The 21,527-nt window shown below is 30.0% G+C and overlaps 4 protein-coding genes and 1 long non-coding RNA gene across 7 annotated transcripts; 4 read left to right on the forward strand and 1 right to left on the reverse strand.

The window, feature by feature from the left end:
- The first annotated feature begins 5,205 nt into the window (after positions 1 to 5,205).
- LOC124911511 lies at positions 5,206 to 5,881 on the forward strand. Its single transcript, XR_007096618.1, has 3 exons — positions 5,206 to 5,346; positions 5,641 to 5,692; positions 5,791 to 5,881. It is a non-coding gene; the product is annotated as an uncharacterized LOC124911511 (long non-coding RNA).
- Positions 5,882 to 6,347: 466 nt separating this feature from the next.
- LOC124913000 lies at positions 6,348 to 11,391 on the forward strand. The gene is made up of 14 exons (XM_047453626.1): positions 6,348 to 6,510; positions 6,788 to 6,872; positions 7,859 to 7,913; positions 8,249 to 8,299; positions 8,826 to 8,924; positions 9,001 to 9,111; positions 9,207 to 9,275; positions 9,361 to 9,474; positions 10,059 to 10,205; positions 10,392 to 10,394; positions 10,610 to 10,912; positions 11,038 to 11,120; positions 11,192 to 11,267; positions 11,347 to 11,391. The coding sequence occupies exons 1-14, from the start codon at positions 6,348 to 6,350 to the stop codon at positions 11,389 to 11,391; spliced, it is 1,404 nt and encodes a 467-aa protein (XP_047309582.1).
- Positions 11,392 to 11,836: 445 nt separating this feature from the next.
- LOC124911842 (F-box/kelch-repeat protein At3g23880-like) lies at positions 11,837 to 13,246 on the forward strand. The gene has a single exon (XM_047452372.1). The coding sequence runs from the start codon at positions 11,874 to 11,876 to the stop codon at positions 13,065 to 13,067; it is 1,194 nt and encodes a 397-aa protein (XP_047308328.1). The 5' UTR covers positions 11,837 to 11,873; the 3' UTR covers positions 13,068 to 13,246.
- Positions 13,247 to 15,586: 2,340 nt separating this feature from the next.
- LOC124911841 (pentatricopeptide repeat-containing protein At5g18390, mitochondrial) lies at positions 15,587 to 18,715 on the forward strand. Of its 3 annotated transcripts, none has more exons than XM_047452370.1 (4): positions 15,587 to 15,770; positions 16,450 to 18,148; positions 18,258 to 18,334; positions 18,411 to 18,715. In XM_047452370.1, exon 2 carries the CDS (start codon positions 16,492 to 16,494, stop codon positions 17,929 to 17,931), a length of 1,440 nt encoding a protein of 479 aa, XP_047308326.1. In that variant the 5' UTR covers positions 15,587 to 15,770; positions 16,450 to 16,491; the 3' UTR covers positions 17,932 to 18,148; positions 18,258 to 18,334; positions 18,411 to 18,715. The 3 variants fall into 3 exon arrangements, with proteins under 3 accessions (XP_047308326.1, XP_047308327.1, XP_047308325.1); XM_047452371.1 differs by having other exon boundaries at positions 18,414 to 18,715; XM_047452369.1 differs by having other exon boundaries at positions 18,258 to 18,715.
- Positions 18,549 to 21,066, reverse strand: LOC124913002 (ARS-binding protein 1-like). The gene is made up of 2 exons (XM_047453628.1): positions 20,524 to 21,066; positions 18,549 to 18,614 (listed from the first exon to the last, which is right to left on the reverse strand). The coding sequence occupies exons 1-2, from the start codon at positions 21,064 to 21,066 to the stop codon at positions 18,549 to 18,551; spliced, it is 609 nt and encodes a 202-aa protein (XP_047309584.1).
- Between the last annotated feature and the right edge of the window lie 461 nt (positions 21,067 to 21,527).

Raw genomic sequence — 21,527 nt, forward strand, 5'->3', positions numbered from 1 at the left:
TTTCTATTAGATAATTTGCAGCCTCAACATACCTGCCTCCACGGCTACAGATTTTTATTAACATCGTGTAAACTGGCCGATTAGGAGGATGACCCTTCACCTTCCTATCGCTGAAAAAACTTAAGCCGTCGTCAAATTGTCCTCTCTTACAGAGAGCCTTCAGAATTGGAGCGTATAAGCTTGGAAACGGACGGTTCCCATCTTCAATTGATCTATGGAGGATTTTTGTAATTTAGACAAGATCTCCATCGTTTAAAGTATAATTATTTTGGTATTTATTGTGCCAAGAAAGTCTGGTTCCAATTTGAGTTATTTAAATATTCGTTTATTTGAATGATTGATAATGATTTTGAGATAAATTATTTTTAATAAAAAGAATTTAAAATATATTAATATATAATGGTAAAATAAAAATAATAATTTAAAATAAAAAATAGTTTAGTATTGTAAGTAATTAATTGAATGATTTAATAAAAAAGAGGGAAGAGTGACATTATATTTTTAGATTATATGTTAACAAGGGTTAAGATGATAATTTATTTTTTCTTCTTTGAGTTTCCTTAACTTCATACTATATAGTATTTTCTATTTGTTTAGTTAACTCTGATTATTGTTCACCTAATTTTCAATTAATATTTGAAGAGTTATTTTTAAATAGACATCATTTATTTGTAAGTGTAACTGAAGTGAAGTAGGTTGTAAACGAATCGAATCGAAGCGAATATTATTGTATACGATTCGTATTCGTGAAACTATTCGAATATTTATATTCGTATTCGAAATTTTTTCGAATAATTAATGTGATTCGTATTCGATTTGAAATTGATATTCGTATTATTCGATTCGATTCGAGTATTCAATTCGATTTTTTTTATAACATATTTTATACAATTTATTCGAAAATTTGAAAATTAATATTTTTACATAATATATAACAATATTCAATAAAATTATCTAATAAAAATTAAATAATAATGTTCAAATTACGATTTCAATATTCAACTCCCAATACAATGCAATGCAAGTCATTAATTAAAACTTCCGCGTAGCATAACATAAACAATAGTTATCAAAAGAACATTTCATTAAAGTGGTTTGTAAATCAATATTCAAATCCTTCATGGCTTGTAAATCTTTATATTTTTCCTTTCAAAATGCCCCTTATCTTCCTCAACTTCATCATCTTTACAATCTTCCACATTTTTACCTTCTTTCTCAACTTCATCATCTTTACCTTCTTTCTTATCTTTCTCCCCATCAACATTCACATTCTCAATTCACAAGGCACCATCACATTCATCATCATTTATCTCGATCATAGTTTTCTCCCCCTTTCATAAAAAATTATGTAATTAGAGCTTAAAATGTTAAAAAAAAAATATATATTCTAAATGATATACAATATTTAATAGTCATATTAAATATGTGTTACAACTGGTCAAGAAATACATGACCGGAGAAGAAAAAGACTCACCGGAGAAATCACAGAAGTAGTGTCGAGTGGAGAAGACGACGAGCAGAGAAGAGAACTACATGGAGGCGGCGGCGGCGACCAAAGTAACGTCGACTGGAGAAGAGATGAGATGGAGGCGGTGGTAGGTTTTGAGTGATTAACAGCAGAATGACTAGATGTGGGTTTCAAGTTTTCAACCGAAGAAATATATATATGTACTAGGGTTTTAGAATAAATAATATTTATAAAATTAAAATTAATAAAATGGTATATATATATATATATATAATATAATCTATATATAATATATATATATATAATCAAATATTTAATCGAATATTAGCGAATACCGAATCGAATATCTTGATTTTGTATTCGTATTCGTTTATTATTCGAATCGAATCGAATATTTTTATTCGAATTCGAATCACAAAATTACGAATACGAATATCGAATCGAATCAAAAGTACGTGATTCATTTACAACCCTACCTATAAACAATAAGCTCATAGATAGTCTTATGGTTATATTTCAAATTTTGATAAAATAATAAAATATAATAAAAAAATTATATGATTAGGCTAGAAAAAGCTCGACGAGCCATCAAGTGAGTCTTACCTAAGCTCAAATTCAGCTTGAATCTTAAACGAGTTGGCTCGAACTCGACTCGAATTCAATTTTGACCGAACTCGAATCGAACTTTGACCGAGCGACTCGACTCATTTACACCCCTAGTCAAGACCGAGACCTAAGACTAGTGTTCTTGAGCTAGGACCAATGAATCTGATCGGTGTCTTTTACCAAGGACCAAGGATTCTAACCTCGGACAGACACTTCCAGGTCCACTATCGAGGAAATTAGACTTGGGACCGAGCCTCCCAAACCTAGGACCGAGCGACCTAAATTCAGGACCGAGCCCTCTAGTCCATTGACTAGGTGTTTCGATCCCCGATCCAGACAATCTTGGTCTAAACCGAACCACTTGAGCCCAAATCGGTTAAAATTGAGCCCAAACCCTAGGATTTCAATCCTAAAGGCCTGTTTGGCTCCAATTTTTAAAACCCAAAATTATTATGTCTAAAATGAGGGTAAATGTGACCAATAATAACGAGTTTGTTAGTGTCTAATGTTTAAAATGATGGTAAATATGGTGAGTAATTAGAGATATCATCCGATTTACCATTTCTGGATAGTAGATTAAAATAATGAATAAATTTACATTTCTAATAGATTTAGAATACATTATTTAGTTTCTACATTCATGGTGAATATATATTAATAACTAGGTGCCTCATTCTTCTTATATTAAAATTTTTATTTGTATTAATAATTTTATAATTTATATAATTATGTATTATATATATATATTTAAAAGTTAATTCGTTATATATTTAAATAAAAATATATTTATTTGTTTGATTAGTTGGGTATTAAGATTAAAGTGAAGGTAGAAATGGTCAATAATAACAAGTTTATTAATGTATAATGTTCAAAATAAAGGTAAGTGTGATGAATGATTAGATATCATTGAACATTTTTGGAGCTAAGGAAAGTAGATCAATATAATGAATAAATTTAAATGATATTACTTTAGTTTTTCATTCATAGTAACCATGATGTGCATGTGCATAGTTTCCATACATTAATAATTTTATAATTTATATAATTATATATTAAATATATATATATATATATATAGCTTTTTTAAAAATTAATTCATTATATATTTAAATAAAAATAAATTAATTTGTTTTATTATTTGACACACTTTTATATTAATTTTTTTCATTTAATTCTGTTAGGTTAAAATATATTTTTTAATTTTTTCTTCATATTTATTAGATAAATCATTATATATATATATTTTAAATTTGAATCTATATTTTCTTTTACTTTGAATATGTTTAGTAAATAATTATATATATATATATCAATATTTTTTTTATTAATTATTTTATATTATATAATTAAATATTAAATTTTAAAAATATTTTTACCTTTATAATTAAAATTTCTAAATAATTTATTAAAAAATTACTTTTTATACATTCGAATTTATATATATAAAAAATATATATATTTATAATTATAAATTAAATTCAATAATAATAAACAATGTATTAATTAAAATATTTAAATTTCAAACTTGAAATTATGTTTGTGATTTAATTGGTACTTATTTTAAAGAGTATATTATAAAGATTAATTAATTATGAAAACATATTATCTTAATTATTAATTCTAAAATGTGTTCTTAAACTTTAATATAAATGATGGATGTTTATAGTGACTTTGATTTCTTATTGTCTTACTCTTTAATATAATATATTTAATAAAATTTTAGAAATTTTAACATATTTAAATAAGTTGGGATAGTAACAAAATATTAATTTTTAAATAACTTAAATTACGTTTTTAAAATAAATAAAATAAAATTGACCTTAAAATCATATAATTAAAAAAAAGTTTGAGATAAATTTTAAAAGGGAAATTTGACGAAATGACTCTAAGGATCACATTAATTGTCTATGTGTCACCGCATAATTTTATTACTTTGGTGACCACTTTATTTTTTTTAAAGAAAATACATTCATCGCCTACGCGTAACGAGAAGGCCCTTTGCGAAACAGAATCGAAAAAAAGATGTCGAAGTTATATTAAATAGTAAAGATATTTTGGACTATTCACATTTTTCTACTTCACGAAAGCAAAAGCCTTACGCGTTACACGATGAGAGTATTTTTGTCAAAAATAATAATAATAATAATAATAATAATAATAAAAATAAATAAATAAATAAAGTGGTAAAAAATAATGTGGGTACTAATACAAATAAGGGCATTTTAGGGTCATTTCGTCAAATTTCTCTTTTAAAACATATGAGCTGAGAGCTCATTTCGTCAAATTTCCCTTTTAAAACATATGAGCTGAGAGCAGGCAGCCGAGACCGGTTAACCGAGAATGAATATTGAGCTGAAACTGGTTGTCTATGGCGCGATTTCTGAAGGCGCGCGAGAGGGTAAAATGGAGATTGTAATCAGCATTCAAAAAGGGCGCCAAAGTCGGTTAAAGTTCAAGAATAGGACGGGAGCTAGGGAGTCCGTTTTATTCCAGTACATTCTCACCCACTGCGGTGTTAAAGCTCTCAACACACTGCTAATTGAGTGGTGACCAAGTTCGACGAAGAAGAAGATGATCGAAGGATCATCAGCTGTAGTCAGCTCCATCGAGGATGACCAAGTATGATTTGAATTTTATTTTCTTCCTAGATTTATCTTCTTTATATCTCATTCACTGCTACTCGTTCAATTGATTAAGGAGAAAATTATGCTACTTAATAATCCTTTGTTTAGATGAAACATATGATTTATGCGAAGCAGATGTGTATGACTTCTGTGCAAACAGATATATCTGATTATTGTCCGCACCTCAGCTTCACCTAGATTGAAATTCACCTTGTATTTTCGGCTACGAACTCCTGTTCATTGATTTGCTCCCTTACTGAACAATCTACCTGTAAAGCCTTTGTGTTTCTGGTGTTACCAGAAATTAGATGCTCGGATCTTTAGAGGTTGAGACTACGAAACAACTCAGTAATTTTTTTCTATAGAGTACAGTGAACACTTAGATTGAGAAAATATGATAAAAATTGATACATCACAATAAAGAAAATCAGGGCACGAAAAACGTTTCAGCGACAACAATCGGAGTTCTTTCTCATTTATGTTTCCGTTCATTTGTTGCAGAGATGTAAGAAGACCTCATCAAGAGAGCAAGATGATTTTGAAATTGTGTATTTCAAGGATAACGTTGAAATTCATCCTATACAATTTGATACAGAAAGGATAAATGGGCGTTTAAAGTTAAGCAAACAAGGATCTCTGTTATTCTTGGTAAGTAATTCTACTTTAGCTAATCATGTACGTCTAATATGTTGTTTGTATATACATACAAAGTTAACTATGTTGTTTGTCATTAACACTTTGTATTATGCATACATAGACATAGTTAACTTTGTGTTTATGTTTGATATTATATAGTGTAGAAGTTTGAATAGAGGATTCTTCATATACATAAAATATAAATGTACTTAGTTAACTCTGTTGTCTCTTGTTGTTAGTGGGTGGGGTCAAACTATGACAGTGATGTCATTTTCTTGTATTTATGAATTCTTAATTTGATGATAGGCATGGATCCCATACAAGTGGCTAACCACAAATCAAAGGTTGAACGAAAATGGTATATGATTAATCTTCAGTTTAATGTATGCATTTAGCTAGGATTATAGACGTGGTATTTATAATTAATTAATTTAATTTGGCTAATATCTTATACAGATAGGATTCTTTACACCATTCGTGAAGTTGCTTTCACAGATATCCGGTCAGTTCGTGGACACACTCCGACATTTAGATGGCAATACGTGAGTGTGGTTCTGTCATCAGGTAATGTCTGTATTAGTAATTGACACTTTGACTTAGAAAATTGATTATTGCTTACTGTATTAGTAATTGTATTTCATGTATTAACTAAGTCTGGTTAAACTTATAAACTCCATACTTGGGAAATTATTCTATTTACAATGTATACAGTTTACATGCAACTTGATAGCTTAGGGTCAATGTAATATTTATACATAAATTAATATTAAGAGAGATAGCACCGAACAATCTATAGTGTTTTACAATCACTCTCGTCTCAACTCACAATCCCTAGTTATATGTTGGTCTTCAATCTCAGTTCTTGATTGCTTTCAGTCCTTTCAGGTCTTCAATCTCTTCATTTTTAATTACAGATATGTTTTTTCCCTATGTCCTCCTTGTGTGATATAATTCTCATGATTTATGTTAGAAAATGTAGTTTAACACCTCCTCCTTATATTATCTTTAAAAAAATGTCTATACTAACTCTTGAATACGTGATCTCAAAGTTGTTCGAACAACTCATCCATCAAACCACATTGAATTGGTTGAAGGCTGATTATATATTCACTCTTGATGTCCATCTACACAAAATTTCACATCTTATGCTGACATATCAGATAGTTTTTCACCTAAGCAATTTTTTGTTTGTGAAAGTTCGAACCCACAACCTTGTGGCCACGAGCCTTTGCGCTCTACCACAGAGAAAAACAAGCTTTCACCTACCTAATCAATTCTAATAACATAATTTGTGCCATATCAATGATTTTACTGATGTAAATTGATAGTGAAATAATGGAATTCATCTGCCTTTGTTTAAAGTAACTGGGTTGTTTTAAGCTTATTTTAATGATATAAAACAATCAAAAAGTTCTATGTTCTTTCATTTTAACGTGTTCTTGTTACCCTTCAGGAATAACATATCCATCTCTCCACTTCTACGATGGTGGAGTTGAAGAGTTCGTTTCTACTATCAAACAGCATTTTCTCCTTGCGGGGTTAGTTATTATTCAGATTTCCTTTTGCTTTGGAAAGTTTATTAGTGTGACACAAACCAACTCCAAAAATAAACTTCTCTTGCTATGGAGTTAATTTAAATAAGACTATTATGTTTTAAAGATTTTCTTACATCTTGGTGCCTGATTCTCGTGAACCTGAAACATCTTAATTTACCCACAAGAAGTTGATTTATGATAATATCATTCATTTGATTACTTTTTGCTCGGTAACGTTTATGGCCAATTATCTTCCATATAATTATAACAGCTTCTGCTTTTTCATTTATCGGCTTGAGTATCTATTTTCACCTGATGACTGAATCAACACAAGATACTAAGCATCTTCGAATTTGTGGTGTTGAGATATACTAGTTTGCAATGCCAGAAGGCTACCTGATGACAAAATTCAAACACAACTTTTTATATTTCCATTTTCTTGTTAGTAAGGATTAGGGAATATACTATCTATTTGAATGCTTCTTTATCTGTTGATATTGTAGGACTTAAAAATAAAAGCTAATATATTTTTTTAATAATGAGATTCGGACAAACCACGAACGAACAATTATTTAAATTAAGTGATCGTGAAGTATATGCAAAGAGGAACAACCAGTATCTAGACAATTCAAGGTTCTTGTGAACCTATTTTCATTTCCATGCGTAGATTATCTGCAAGAAAAGAAAATACGTCTTGTCTGAAGAAATCCTTCTGGAAGTAGATGCAAATAGTTTTTTACCTTGTTAAGTAGGTTTTTGTTGTGATAGCTTGACACAAAAAAAATAGTTTCTTTTCATAATTTGAAGTGTTGTTAGTAACCAAGTGTTGCTTGATGATATGTTTGTCTCATTGGCTGCAATAGTTATGCTGGAATTTTTTCTTCTTTGGCTTTGTTTTGCGGATATATTTTACATGTTTTTGTTCATTTCATTGCCAAGTTAGTAGATCAGTCGTTGTTAGAATTTAACTATTGAAAACTGTCTGTTAGGTCTGAAGATGATGCAAATGCATTTTTTTTGAAGGATTTTCAACATCCCTTGAAGGTATATTCAATTTAAGCTTTGTTTGTAGAGGTGCCCCTGGAATTTTTATTTTTTCTCTTTTGAAAAAAGTCATATTTCATTTATAGAAGAATTATCAATGTCCTCTCGGACAATACAATCAAGCTCCTGATTGATTAAGGTTACAATTCAAAAAACAATTAAGAGAACCAACTTTTGTTAAGTTTTATGGGCCAAACGGTTACCCGGCGCTTAGTAAAATAAAATTTGAAATTCGGTCTTTTCTTAGCAAGAGCTCTCATATTAGTCGCGTTCTCCGAATAAGGCACAGACAACGGTTGTTGATTTGCTGATCTTATTTATTGTAAATTTTGCAGCGGACATTAATCTTCGGCCAACCACGCCTGACTCCTCTTAGTTGCGAAGAGGTTAGCAAGCAATGTCTTAACCCTTGTTTGATAGAGGTCACTTATTCCAACATGAATCACTTTCTTTTTCTTTTGTGTTTTTGGTCAAAGTAACATTATATAGAAGAATTGAGCTTATCATTCCAAAGTTTTCGGGAAAAAAGTGAATGAAGCTTAAATATACCTTTAATTTATTGTTGTAATATTTTAAAATATTAATTACAAACAATATTTTAGTCATTTAATCCAATTTTTCATCAAGTATGTATATTTTTTTTCATTACAAAATCAGTGAAATTCTCTTGTTTACATAAGTTCAATCCTGGAATCTTTGTCATCACTAACTATTTTTTCCACATTTCATCGCCACCCACCAAATTGTTTGTTCTTGGCTTAGAAATCATCCAATTTTTAGTTCAACTAGATTGCACTTTGCTGAAGAAATTTTTCTAGCAATTATAACTCCCAAAATGCAAAAATATAGACAAATGTGTGCTCTATAGATAAATTCATTTTTCATCAATCTATACATAACCACCATTTGCAGTGGTCTACCTTCCTGGACAGTGAAGGAAGGATTGTGGATCCAAAAGGTTTAAGGAAGAGGATATTTTACGGAGGGGTAGACCTCAAAATAAGGAGTGAGGTTTGTAGATTTGATATGAGAAGATTCTACGAAAACATGTATGTTTATATATAGTTAACTTCTATTCCAATTGCAGGTGTGGCCGTTGTTACTAGGACATCATGCATATGATGCGACTTGCGTAGAAAAGCAACTTTTTATTTCATTGAAAAAATTTGAATACGAAAATATAAAAAAGGAGTGGCAGGTTTGTCTTAGGGATCAATTATCATTATCCACATTATAACTATTTTAGTCCTTGTTTTACATGAGTAAAGAGTTTAATTTCCTTTTTCTCTTCAGAGTTTATTAAGCGTAGAAGAAGGATGTGACAATTTGAAGGAGATGACAGAATCTATTGCATTAGATGTGGTATGCTCATTTTTATTTTGCTTAAAAAGTGATGTTATCATGATGGTTGGAGTTGGAGCATGTTCTTATTAAACTTTTAATGTAGGCAAGGACTGACACAGCACTTCCGTTTTATCAAGGGGATGAAAATCCGAATGTGAAACATTTAAATGACATACTGGTGACGTATTCATACCACTTTAACTTTAGTTACTGCCAGGTACATGCTTCTTATTATTCATTCTTATGGTCTCTTCCAATTAAATGAATTAACTGTACTAAAGGTTTTTTAATCTTATTGCTGAATGACTTGCCCAAAACATCAGCGTATTTGGTTGTAAGAATACTAAAATTAGGATCATGTTCATTTTATTGACCTCGTCTAGCTAAGATTTTGTTAGTTTTGACTTGAAAACTTCATTGGTACCAATAAGTGGATTTATCTTGTATACTTCCCTTTTTATGTTTAGGTGCAATAGACTTTTTTTGTTATTCTCAATGTAAATATATGTTTCAGTAATTTCTAGAAATATAAAGAGAAGGGATTTCATATATTTTAGATTGATTAACTATTACAAAGTCATTTGAAGGATTCACTGGAATGTGCCAAGTTTGATTATTCTACTTCATTAGTATCAATTCAACTTGGCTTAATGGATGAGTTTATTCAACGAATAATGTTGAAATCACATTTACAAGATTGCTATGTAGACTGTTGCAATTGTTAGAAGTTGCCTTTTCAATAACCTTTTCTAACAAAATCTTTTACAATTCAAAATAAAATAATACACTTTAATTCTGTAGGGGATGGGTTATATTCTTTCGTCAATTTTCTATATCCTGCAAGACGAATCAGAAACCTTTTGGTGTTTCACGGAATTGATGAAAAGAATTGGTCAAAATTTTTCCAATGTCGAATTAGTGACGCGTCAATTATCTGCTGTAGGAAAGGTAACGTATATTTTTTTGAAAGTATTTACAATTTTTTTTAATGTAAATTTATGTCGGTCTTTTAAATATTATTTTTATTTTTTTCTAGTTGTTGAAGTTGTTAGACGTGCCATTACATAATATATTAATGCAGAATGATTGTTCTGAATTCAATTTCTGCTTCAAATGGATTCTGTTGCAATTTAGGAGGTAAGTAGTAGCAGCATATAAACATATATATATATATATTTATATATATTTTAAATGAAATTTTAGTGACAAATCACAAATTCATTTCTTAATAGACTATCTTATGTCAATATCTCATGATTTGTTTCTTCTACTTGTTTAGGGAATTTAAATTTGAAAGTTCATTGCAACTTTCTGAAGTTCTTTGGACTCGATATATGACGGATAATTTCCAGATTTATATGGCAGTCGCCATCTTGAAAAGATATCGACATGAAATAGTCGATAACAAAATGGATTTCGGAGATATCCACATGTTCATAGACGATTTGTCAATGAAACTTGACCTGAAATCAACCCTATGGGATGCAGAAGCTCTGTTTATCTTTTTTGGGGATGATGGAGTCACGCTTATTCCTCGTGACACACCATTTTCTCTTCCGAAAGAGCAAATGTTACGATTTAACCTTGATCTAAGTTCAGATCATGCAATCCCTTTAAATTCTGCAGTATTTGTGGAAAACGCTAAAAAATCACAGGTATATTCAATATACTTTTTGGTAAATGTTGTTTTTACATTTTCTGTAATAAATGAGTTCTAGTAAAAGAATTTTTTTTGATTAAGATTTATTTATTTTATACTGGATTTTAAACTTTATAACAGGTAGTTGAAACTGTCATAATAGATATTACAGCAGAAACACAAACACCTGATAATAGTTCACCGAATCTCAATGTATTAAGCAGGTATAATTTGGTATTTTGGAAATATAAATGATGAAACAATGCCTAACTCTAATGTATGTGGAAATTGTCAGGAATGTTAATACGACTTGGATAACCGGTGCGATAAGTAGGGTTGGTCAGTTTGTGTCAAGTTTGACAGTAAAAAAGGTATGAATTCTTTTGGACTTGTCTCAATTCGCTTTAGAAATTATACATAATTCGTTAGTTATATCAATTTTAATTTCAGTTTGAGAAGAAGGGTAAGTTTCATTTGCAAATGCATGAGTTATAACTTGTTGGATCGAAGAGCAGCAATCACCGAATTAGTGAAGACTTGCTCACCCATTACACGCATAATAGAGATAAGAGACTAGTTAATCTTTTGGAATATATTGATAATTCACATAAATGAATATGACGACTATTTGACATTATATTGAGTGGTTTTGTGACTTAGTACTCAGTTTGGGTGATCAAGATGGTTGAAATATCTCGCAAAATTTGTTAGAATATAACGTGAAACTTAATCATGATCAAACAATATCAGCCAACTTAATTAAGTTGTCTACTTTATTTATATCTTCTAACTAAAAAGTAAGTTATTTAAAATTAACGTTAAAAAATAAAGTTATTGCAATCTTTTAGAAGAAACGGCCCGGCCCGGCCCATAAGTAAAGCCCACTAGAAGCCTTTCTTTATAAAGCGCCGCCGGTCGTATCTTATTGAAGGGAGGATCAAGCAAGGGTTTTTAACATAGTTTCAGAGCATTAAGCAATGGCAATACATGTTTCAGAAGATATTATTCTAGAGGAAATACTTTCCAGATTGCCCGTAAAATCTATCTTACGGTTCAGATCTGTTTGTAGGGCCTGGCTCAAAAAGATAGACAGCCCCGAGTTTGTCCAACAGCAGCTCTGTTGTTCCGCCTCTCTCAGCTGCCGCAATGGCACCGGTCCTCTTCTGTTCGAACGTAGAAATTTTGAAATCCAAAATTTCACTCTTCCTCTTCTACGCTGTGACACCCTACTAGTGGAAAAAGAAGTGAAAATTCCCCTCGGTTTAGCGGTCCGCACCCCCTTTAATCGCATTTCGGTAATTGGTTCCTGCAACGGATTGGTTGCTATAAGTGTAATCCCGTTAAAGCTTAGTGATATGGATTGGCTTGTCATATGGAATCCTGCAACTAAGCATTATAGCGAACTTCCCAAACCGAGTATCTCCACGAGAGAGCTCCTTTACTATGGATTTGTCTATTTATCATCTGAGAATGATTATAAGATAATTCGACTAGTCTCCCCGGGTCTTTGGGGTGTGTTGGAGGGAGATATATCCATAAAGATGGAGGTATATTCAATGAAGCTAGATTCTTGGCGAAAACTTGATACAAAAGTAGCAATGGTTCATATAGGTTACGGTATGAGGCATGATATTTGCATTGGCCAGTTAATACAATCCCCTGGTGTCAATGTAAACGGAGTTTTGCATTGGATATTTTTCGGAACAGTTTCGATACTTTCATTTGATATGGTTAATGAGGTATTCAATGTGATTCAAATACCAAATGCTTTTTCGCTTCCATTTGTGAACAAAAACAAACTTGGTGGTGCACAAGTGAGGATCTTGGAGCTTAATGGATTCCTTGCAATAGCATCAGCAATTTCATCAACCTCAACCGTTACAACAGCAGCATTGATTGACATATGGGTTATGAGGGAGTTTGGGAATTTTGAATCATGGTCCAAATATATGTCTTTTGAGGTGCCAGAGGAAATCTGCAGCCATTCATTTAATTTGGGTAGTTGGATAAAGGGTCAAGTTATTCTCTTTGGGTGTAAAGATAATGTGATGCTGTTTGAACCTTCGAGCAGCACCAAGAGTATTAAGTATGTTGAGTGTCGTTCTATCCGGTACATAAAAGGAGGCTGTAACTACTACGAGACATTGATTCCAGTTGGAAGGAGGTTTTAAGTATGTGCAATTCCATTATGTTTTATTTTTTTCATTTATAGTTTCACCTTTAGTCTTTTAGGTTTAAGTTATTTTAGTTGTGATAATATTTATGCATTTTTCTATGAGTTAGAATAGATTTGAACTTTCCAGTGGATGTCATTGATTGATACTTCTATAATTTTCTTCTTCATTTTACAATTGAGCTTATTTGAAAATATGTTACTTTCCTCCATTTACTTGGACTTATCTTGATTCCATTATGTGACTGTGAATGATGTGATTATTATAGAGATTTTGTAACTATTGTAAAATATAGACTTTAAAGAAGGAAATGAGGTATTCTTATATTTTCATTCTCTACTATCCAGGTTTGGGAATGTATGCATGTTGTTTCAGTCACTGTTTTAAATTGATACTATCTAGGGAATTGGTACACCTTGATGACCTGACACTTTTAAATGAAGTTTTTTTTTGGTTTAATACTATTAGACTATCTCCAACCCACAAACCCATTCTCAAATTCAAAATGCAGTAAATATCACATCAAACACTAATTTATCTCCAACCTAAAAACTCATTTCCAAATTCAAAAGAATATTCTTAGAATATTCCTTTCTTACACTAACTTTTTAATTTTATTAATATTATCTATATATTTACCAACTTTACATATTTAACCATAATCTTTTCTCATTCCTTTAATAAAATTAATTATATATCTTTTCACGATAATTTTTTTTAATGTATTTTCTATGTTTATTCGTATTGTTTAAAATTATAAACTTATAATTTATAAAATCTAAGTTATAAAATATAACGTAAAAATATATAATAAAATATAAATATAAAATAAATTAAATAAAATTTCAAATATATTACAATTTAATGATTTAATTATACATTTAAAAAATATTATAACTTTTTATCTTAAAATTAAAAATTAAAGGACCAAATAATTTATATAAACAAGTTATATATTTAAAGGACTTAAATAAAATTTTAAAAAAATATATTCAGGATGAACATTATGCAGGATGAACAGCAAATACGCATTTATGCGTTTCTGTCTGGAGAGAGATTGCATTCTCATTTTGCAGGAGCCGTTTGCCGTTCGGTTGGAGAAAAATTGGAGCTCCATTTTGCTTTTGCAGTCCGGTTGGAGACGCCTTTACCACTCAATACACAAATTTGAGTTCTCTAAAATGTGTGCAGTTTGTCATTCACAAAACTTCTACTGTCATATTCAAAATAAAGTTTGATGACCACAAATTTGAATTAATCTTGCTTACTATTTTATTTAAATCAAGTCACTATAATTATCGAATCAAAAAGGACACTTAAAAGCATAACCTAGTTGTATATATAATCTCAATGTACAATAATGACTTTAATTGTAAACAATTTTTTGTTACAAATTTTGTTTTCATCTAGGTGTGAATCTAGATGACTTTCTATTTCACAACATAGTACATTTGAAATTATTTTGATCCAAATTCAATTCAGATGCATCTAAAATAAATGCATAAACTAAAAGATTTTTTTTTTTTTTTTTAAATTTCCATTCATAATTTATTATAATACTAATTGATCATTTCAACAACATAAAATTACAAAATTTATTGCGCGAACTTATCAATTTATATTTAATTTATTAATGATTTTGTATAATCATATTAATAATTTAAAATATTAGAGAAATAAATAAAATTAATATTTAAAGTGTACAGATAATATTTAGCATAATAAATAATGTTCAATACAAATCCTTAAAAACAAAAATGTGTAATTTTATTCAATTTTTTTAGGAGAAAGGGAAATAACTAGACTTAAAAAAGACTTTGAATTTATGCTTTATTTTAATTTTTTTCTCAATTCTTTTTAAGTCTAGAACTTGTCAATTATATTATATAGAGATCATGTTTTGAATTTTGTGTATTTTCTCAAATATATATATATATATATATATATATATATATATATATATTAACTTTATTCTAACGTGTTATTTTTCATTTTTATAATTAATTTACTTTGGTAAATGAAGTAATATTTATAGACGTTTTTAACATATATTTTTTAAACAGTATTTTTTTAAGATTTATGTCATTTATTTTGTTCAAGAGTAATATAACAACTAAAAGAGGTGTGATGTGAAAATTTTTTTGTGAAAATTTGAAAAAAAAAAGATTTTGATATTAATTTTTGATAGTATTAAAAAGTAAATAACGTAAGTAGAATTAGGATATACAATTTGAACGTATTAATATTTTAAATTAAATATATTTTATACATGTTTTAAATTGTGGAATGTTTTAATTATTTATAAATATAATAAATTAATTAAGAAAAAAGAATTAAGATAGTTTAATTTTTAAAAAATATTTTATTACTAAAATTGTAATAGTTCAAAATTCAATTTAAAGTTGAGGTCTCATGCTCAAAATTCGAGCCAGTAATAATAATTGAATCTCTCGATTTTTGCATGACCGAAATCAAAAAAGACCCGGAGACTCTAATTCCCAAATCAAACAGGTCTTATGGTCCCGAACGAGATTGAAGAAAGGAAATAGGGCTTTTGTCCTTGCGTGAAGGAAATGACGCGGCTAGGGTTATGAGGTACGCGTAGAAGAAAATTGAGAGCAAAGATTGGAATTTGAATCTAGTAAGTCGGTCTGGAGCGGAGTAGAACAACGGCTTGAATTGGGTCTGTTTTGATTCCAAGTGAGTAATTCTAATTCCTAGTTTAGGTATTAGAGTTTTTGTACTAAGATTTTTGTAATAGCTTTAATGATATATTGAAATTTTGGATTGAAGTTATTGATATTTGTTAAGACTTTGGTTTCTATTACTTGTTATTTGAAAATGGTTGATTGCTGGATTATTATTAGTTCCATTTAGTATCTAAGTTATCTTGAATAGGTTCAAATTCAATTGATTGTTGGGATTTATATGAGTTGATATAGATTTATTTGAGAAGATGATGGGAAGTTGGAAATTGATATGTTTTGGCTTTGATGATAGCATGTAAATAAGGTGAAGTGAAGATTGTGATTTGTTGTCAAACTGGATGGTGTAGGGTTTTGGATTGGGTTTGATGTAGTCCATTTGAGAAAGAAGCATTTGGTTGGGTATTAGAGATTGATCGGGATTGAACTTAGCATTGAATTGTGAATGAGGTTTAGAAGAGATTATAAATTGTGTTGATTGGCCATTTGAGAAAGAAGCATTTTGTTGGTATTTAATTAGGTTTGATTGTTGGTGTTTAGTGTAGGTTAGTTCATGTTTCCGATGTTACACTTTGATTTTTCTTATGTAATTAATGCTTAAATACAATTTTGATTTTGTGAGAGTTTATTTTAACTATCACGTCCTTATTTCCTTTAACATTAAAATGGCTTAGGGCAACCCAGTCTGATTTCTGGACTCCATTGATGCCGTAGAGATGTTTTCTAACATGTTAAGGTTGGCAATGGTATCCTCATCATCATCACTTTCAAGATTTATTACTTTGCCAAAAGCTACTTCCACAATGATGCCTCTCTTCTTCCTCCAACACTTCAAAGGATTTAGAGATTCAAATGACTCCAGAGGATTTGATGCTGCCAAAGTCAATACCAAAGGTACCTCAGACGATGATTATTTCGCGGTGATCCACCACATATCAAACATTGTCCGGAGAGATGTCTACATGGAGAGGACCCTCAACAAAATGCACATAACTCCCATGATTAATTCAGACCTGGTCTATCGAGTTCTCCGCAGTTGTTGCCGTTCTGGCATAGAGTCATTTCGCTTCTTCAATTGGGCACGCGATCACCCTTCGTACGAGTCCACCACTGTTGAATTCGAGGAGCTACTGAAAACCCTAGCCAGCACCCGCCATTGGGAGACAATGTGGAAGGTAGCTGAACAGATGAAGAAGAAGAACCTCCCAATATCCCCATCCATCCTCTCTTTCATCATTGAACAGTATGGAAAGAACCGTCAAATTGACGAAGCAGTCGAGCTCTTCAACAAGTCGAAATACTTCAATTGCTTACAAACAACAGAAGTGTACAACTCTCTTCTTTACGCCCTTTGCGAGGTTAAGAATTTTCAGGGCGCTTATACGTTGATCCGAAGGATGGCTCGAAAGGGAGGAATGCCAGACAAGAAAACCTATTTAATACTCGTTAGCGGTTGGTGCTCAGCAGGGAAGATGAGAGAGGCACAGGAATTCCTTGAAGAGATGAGCAGAAATGGATTCAACCCCCCTGTTCGCGGACGAGATCTTCTTATAGATGGACTTTTGAATGCAGGTTATCTAGAAACTGCTAAAGAGTTGGTGAGGAAGATGACAAAGGAAGGATACGTCCCTGACGTTCAAACATTCAATTCTTTAGCAGAAGCTATCTGTAAGACAGGAGAAGTTGATTTCTGCATCAATTTATACAACAGCGTGTGTAAATTAGGGCTTTGTCCTGACATAGAAACTTACAAGATCATGATAACTAATGCATCAAAAGCTGGTATGGTAGTTGAAGCATTTTCAATCCTCCACAGATCAATTGAAGATGGGAACCGTCCGTTTCCAAGTTTATACGCTCCAATTCTGAAGGCTCTCTGTAAGAGAGGACAATTTGACGACGCCTCAAGTTTTTTCAGCGATATGAAGGTGAAGGGTCATCCTCCTAATCGGCCAGTTTACACGATGTTAATAAAAATCTGTAGCCGTGGAGGCAGGTATGTTGAGGCTGCAAATTATCTAATAGAAATGACTGAGTTAAACTTGTTGCCATTGTCAAGAACATTTGACATGATTACTGATGGACTAAAAAACTGCGGTAGACACGATTTGGCCAACAGGATAGAGCAACTCGAGATATCCCTTCGTGGCATTTGAAAGTAAATATATGTTTCAAGTAATGGGATATCTGGATCTGTTTCTGAATGTAAATTCAGATACAATTGATATCAAACTTAGGACACCTATTAGGCGTATCTGGATATGAGTTGCACTAAGTTCAGCCTGTTTGTAAATGAAATCTCCTTCAGATCCACTTGATGAGAAAACCAAATGAAATGATGTGTTTTCAAACAAAGAAAATAACTGTGGAAAGGTATATAACTGTCATCTCAGTTTGATTATGTTGAATTACTTTATTTTTGTTATCTGGATATTCCTTTTTCTTATTACATATGGAACTGATAAGTATAGGAATATTACAGATGCCTCCACATATGGAACATAGAAGGCAATACATCAAGGTGATGCAAGATCTGAACCGGAAATTTTTATCAGGAAGGTAACTAGAGTTTTGGTTATCATAATATTGATGATTTTTAGAAAATAAGTTAGGCTTCATATTTTTTTGGATGCAGAAGATAGCAATTGGTTTACTAACTATAAACTAGGCAAAATTACACTTCCAGAAATTCTAAGGATTTCTAAAACCTCCTTATAATGATCTGTCAATATTAAATGTCAAGGCCAGTACTAATCAGAAGAGTGTATTATGATCAAGACAATTGCACAAAAATGGGGCATTTTAAAATGAAAGCTGAGATACCAACAGATTCATATACCTGAGACAATGTTAGAATAAACTTTTAATTGAAAGATGTCGTGCATAATTTGTATATAAATTATTTAAATTTGATTATATACAATGTTTGCGTTTATTCTGTAATTTAGTATTGAAAATGGCTTAGATGTTTCATAATATGAAGATAGTGTAAAGATAATTAGAATACACTATTCAGAATAATTTCTAAAAGGATGAACTAAGTGAAATCTTATTGTAAGACTTGAAGAAATCTAAATTTTTTAAGAGTATTTCATATCTAATATTTGATTTACTAGAATATGCAACATAAATTGACTTGAGTATGATATTAACTGATAAATTAGTGTTGAAATTGGACTATTATAAAATTAAAATAAAAGTTTTGTTAATAATGTAATTCAATTAAAGGCCATTAAATCAAACAATATTGACTTTAAATTATATGATTTTTTTTTGCACGTCTTTATTTTGTGGATTGAAAAAATAGACAGTAGTATTTTCTTGATGAAGATTAATCTGTTTAGTTTTTAACAATTGGAAAACAGCTTAACAATTAATTTTGAAAATTTATTTATTTTCATTTTCAAAACATTTATTTAATTGTAGTATTTTGTGGATTCATATAATGCTGGTTTACTAATTTTGTTGCTAAAAAGTATTGTGTATTTTAAAACAAAAACAAGGACATGAATAAGTTATAATATTTCTAAATTCTGAAAAATAAACTAAATTTTGGAAAGAAAGCAAAATGTTTAGTTTGTTTTGCTGTTTTATTTCAAATTTAATTTAATATTGTGTTTTAGAAAACACAATTCTGTTAATAAAATATGATCAAGATTTGTCAGGGCAATTGTTATGAAAATAAACAAATTTGGTTAAAAGCGTCCTTATAAATTTCGGAGATTATAATTGTGTTTTATTTGATAAAAATTTATTATGAAAATAGGTAAATTTATGAACAGTTATTATAACAGTTTTTTTTTTTTTTTTTATATATTTTAATCAATTTAAATTTAATATTTATTTTAATAATTAATGATATATATTTTTAAATATTTATACAATGATATATTTATTCTCTAATAATGATGATGTTTTAATAATTAAATATTTTTTTTATAAATTAAATTTGATAACTTTAGATTTTGAGATTTTTATTAAAATGGTAAAAAATGAAAAAGAGAGGTTATTTTAATATCCTAGAAAAAATAAATTTTTAAAAACTTCAAAGTAATATTTGATTAAGATTATTTCTTGAATATCCCAATGAGGTTTTGCTACATTTAGTTTTTTTTTTTCTACATTATCTATTACTGTCACTATACAAACTACCAATTCTATTTAGTTCAAACTTAAAAAGACTTAAAATGACAAAAATTTAAGAATATTATATTTCTGAAATTTATTAGACAATGTTCAACATCATTTTTCAACTTTAAAGTAAAACAACCTCCATTTCATATATAAAATACAAATTTCATCATTTTAAGAGTAACAAAAAAAATATTATTATAGTAATAACAATAATAACGTAGAATCACTTATTTTTGAACTATTTTATTTTTTTCGTAATTGTTTGATAATAAAACACAACACAACATGAGACATTATAGTTAACTACGATACAAATTAGATAAATTAATACTCGATTATTTAATAAACTCTCTAAATTAATATTTTTGGTCGGTCCCGACTCGGGGATAGGGTGCTAAATTAATAATTCGCTAAAATTATAAGATAATACATTTTTGATAATTTCTTTAGACCTCATATAAAATATAAATTAATAATTCATTATACTGTATATAGCATATTACATGAATAATTTATGAAGGTTTCTTAAAAAATGACTTAATTGTCTTTTGTTTTTTGTTGAAATTAATTTCCCCTTGATTGTCGTCTCTAATTTTCCTCAGCATGGTAAAAACTTCTGGTGTTGTTTTCTCATAGCTCAACAAGAAATTGTTCAATGTGATTGCCGCTTTAATAGCTTCGTTTCGCGAAGGGGGCTCCATTGTAGAACTTTTATCATCTTCTTTATCGATATCATCTTTATTAATTCCAATAACGCTTTCAATGATTTCTTCATTAGTCAACAACTGTGCAACTACATTTTCTTCTGGGTAAGTCAGAACATCTTCGACTTCCATTGCATTGCGATAATTCAACTCTTTGATCAAATTCTGGAGTTCTTGAGTGCTTTCACCACCTTCATCTGAGTTCTCATTTGCACGAACATCCATAGTCCATGCTGAAATTGCAAGATTCATTGCATCTAACACATTTATTTTTGCTGGATTTGAAACCCCTAATTCATAACCCTCCAAAAGATTTCTATAAAATCGACGACGAAAATGCATCTTAAAAGCTCGTATGATCCCCGCGTCACAAAGTTGAATTTTTGAAGTTGTGTTTGGATACATATCTTTTATGAACTTTTTCGCCTTCTCGATGATTAGTTCACCTGTCATATTCACATGTTCTTGATATTGAAGAATCCATTCATAGAGAGATTTTTCTAGGTCAGAAAATTTTGCCGGTTTGTGTCGCTTAACATCGCTTTTTTTGGGAGCAAGTGAGAGATACTCTAAAGACCGCTTAGTTGTATTCAATATTGTCGCTTGACTCACCTGCAAACCATAGTTACTATGAACCTATTCTTGCAATTGCTTTTGAGTGAGACTTGGATTATCCTTGTTGTGCTTGCATAATGCTCTTCGAATCTCGTCTGTCATTATTGTTTTTTTCACACCTTTAAGATGGGAAGCCATGTTGTGTGTATGATTTATTTGTGTTAACCTGCAGTATTTTGATCTTGTTTATATAGAAAATATTTTTAATGTCCATAAAGTGATACATTGAACACAAGAAGCATAATAAGGTGGGAGATTGAAGATTTCTTTAAAATTGGGCCATTGATTTGATATACAGT

Source organism: Impatiens glandulifera, chromosome 8 (assembly GCF_907164915.1).
Source record: "Impatiens glandulifera chromosome 8, dImpGla2.1, whole genome shotgun sequence".
NCBI classification, from domain to species: domain Eukaryota; kingdom Viridiplantae; phylum Streptophyta; class Magnoliopsida; order Ericales; family Balsaminaceae; genus Impatiens; species Impatiens glandulifera.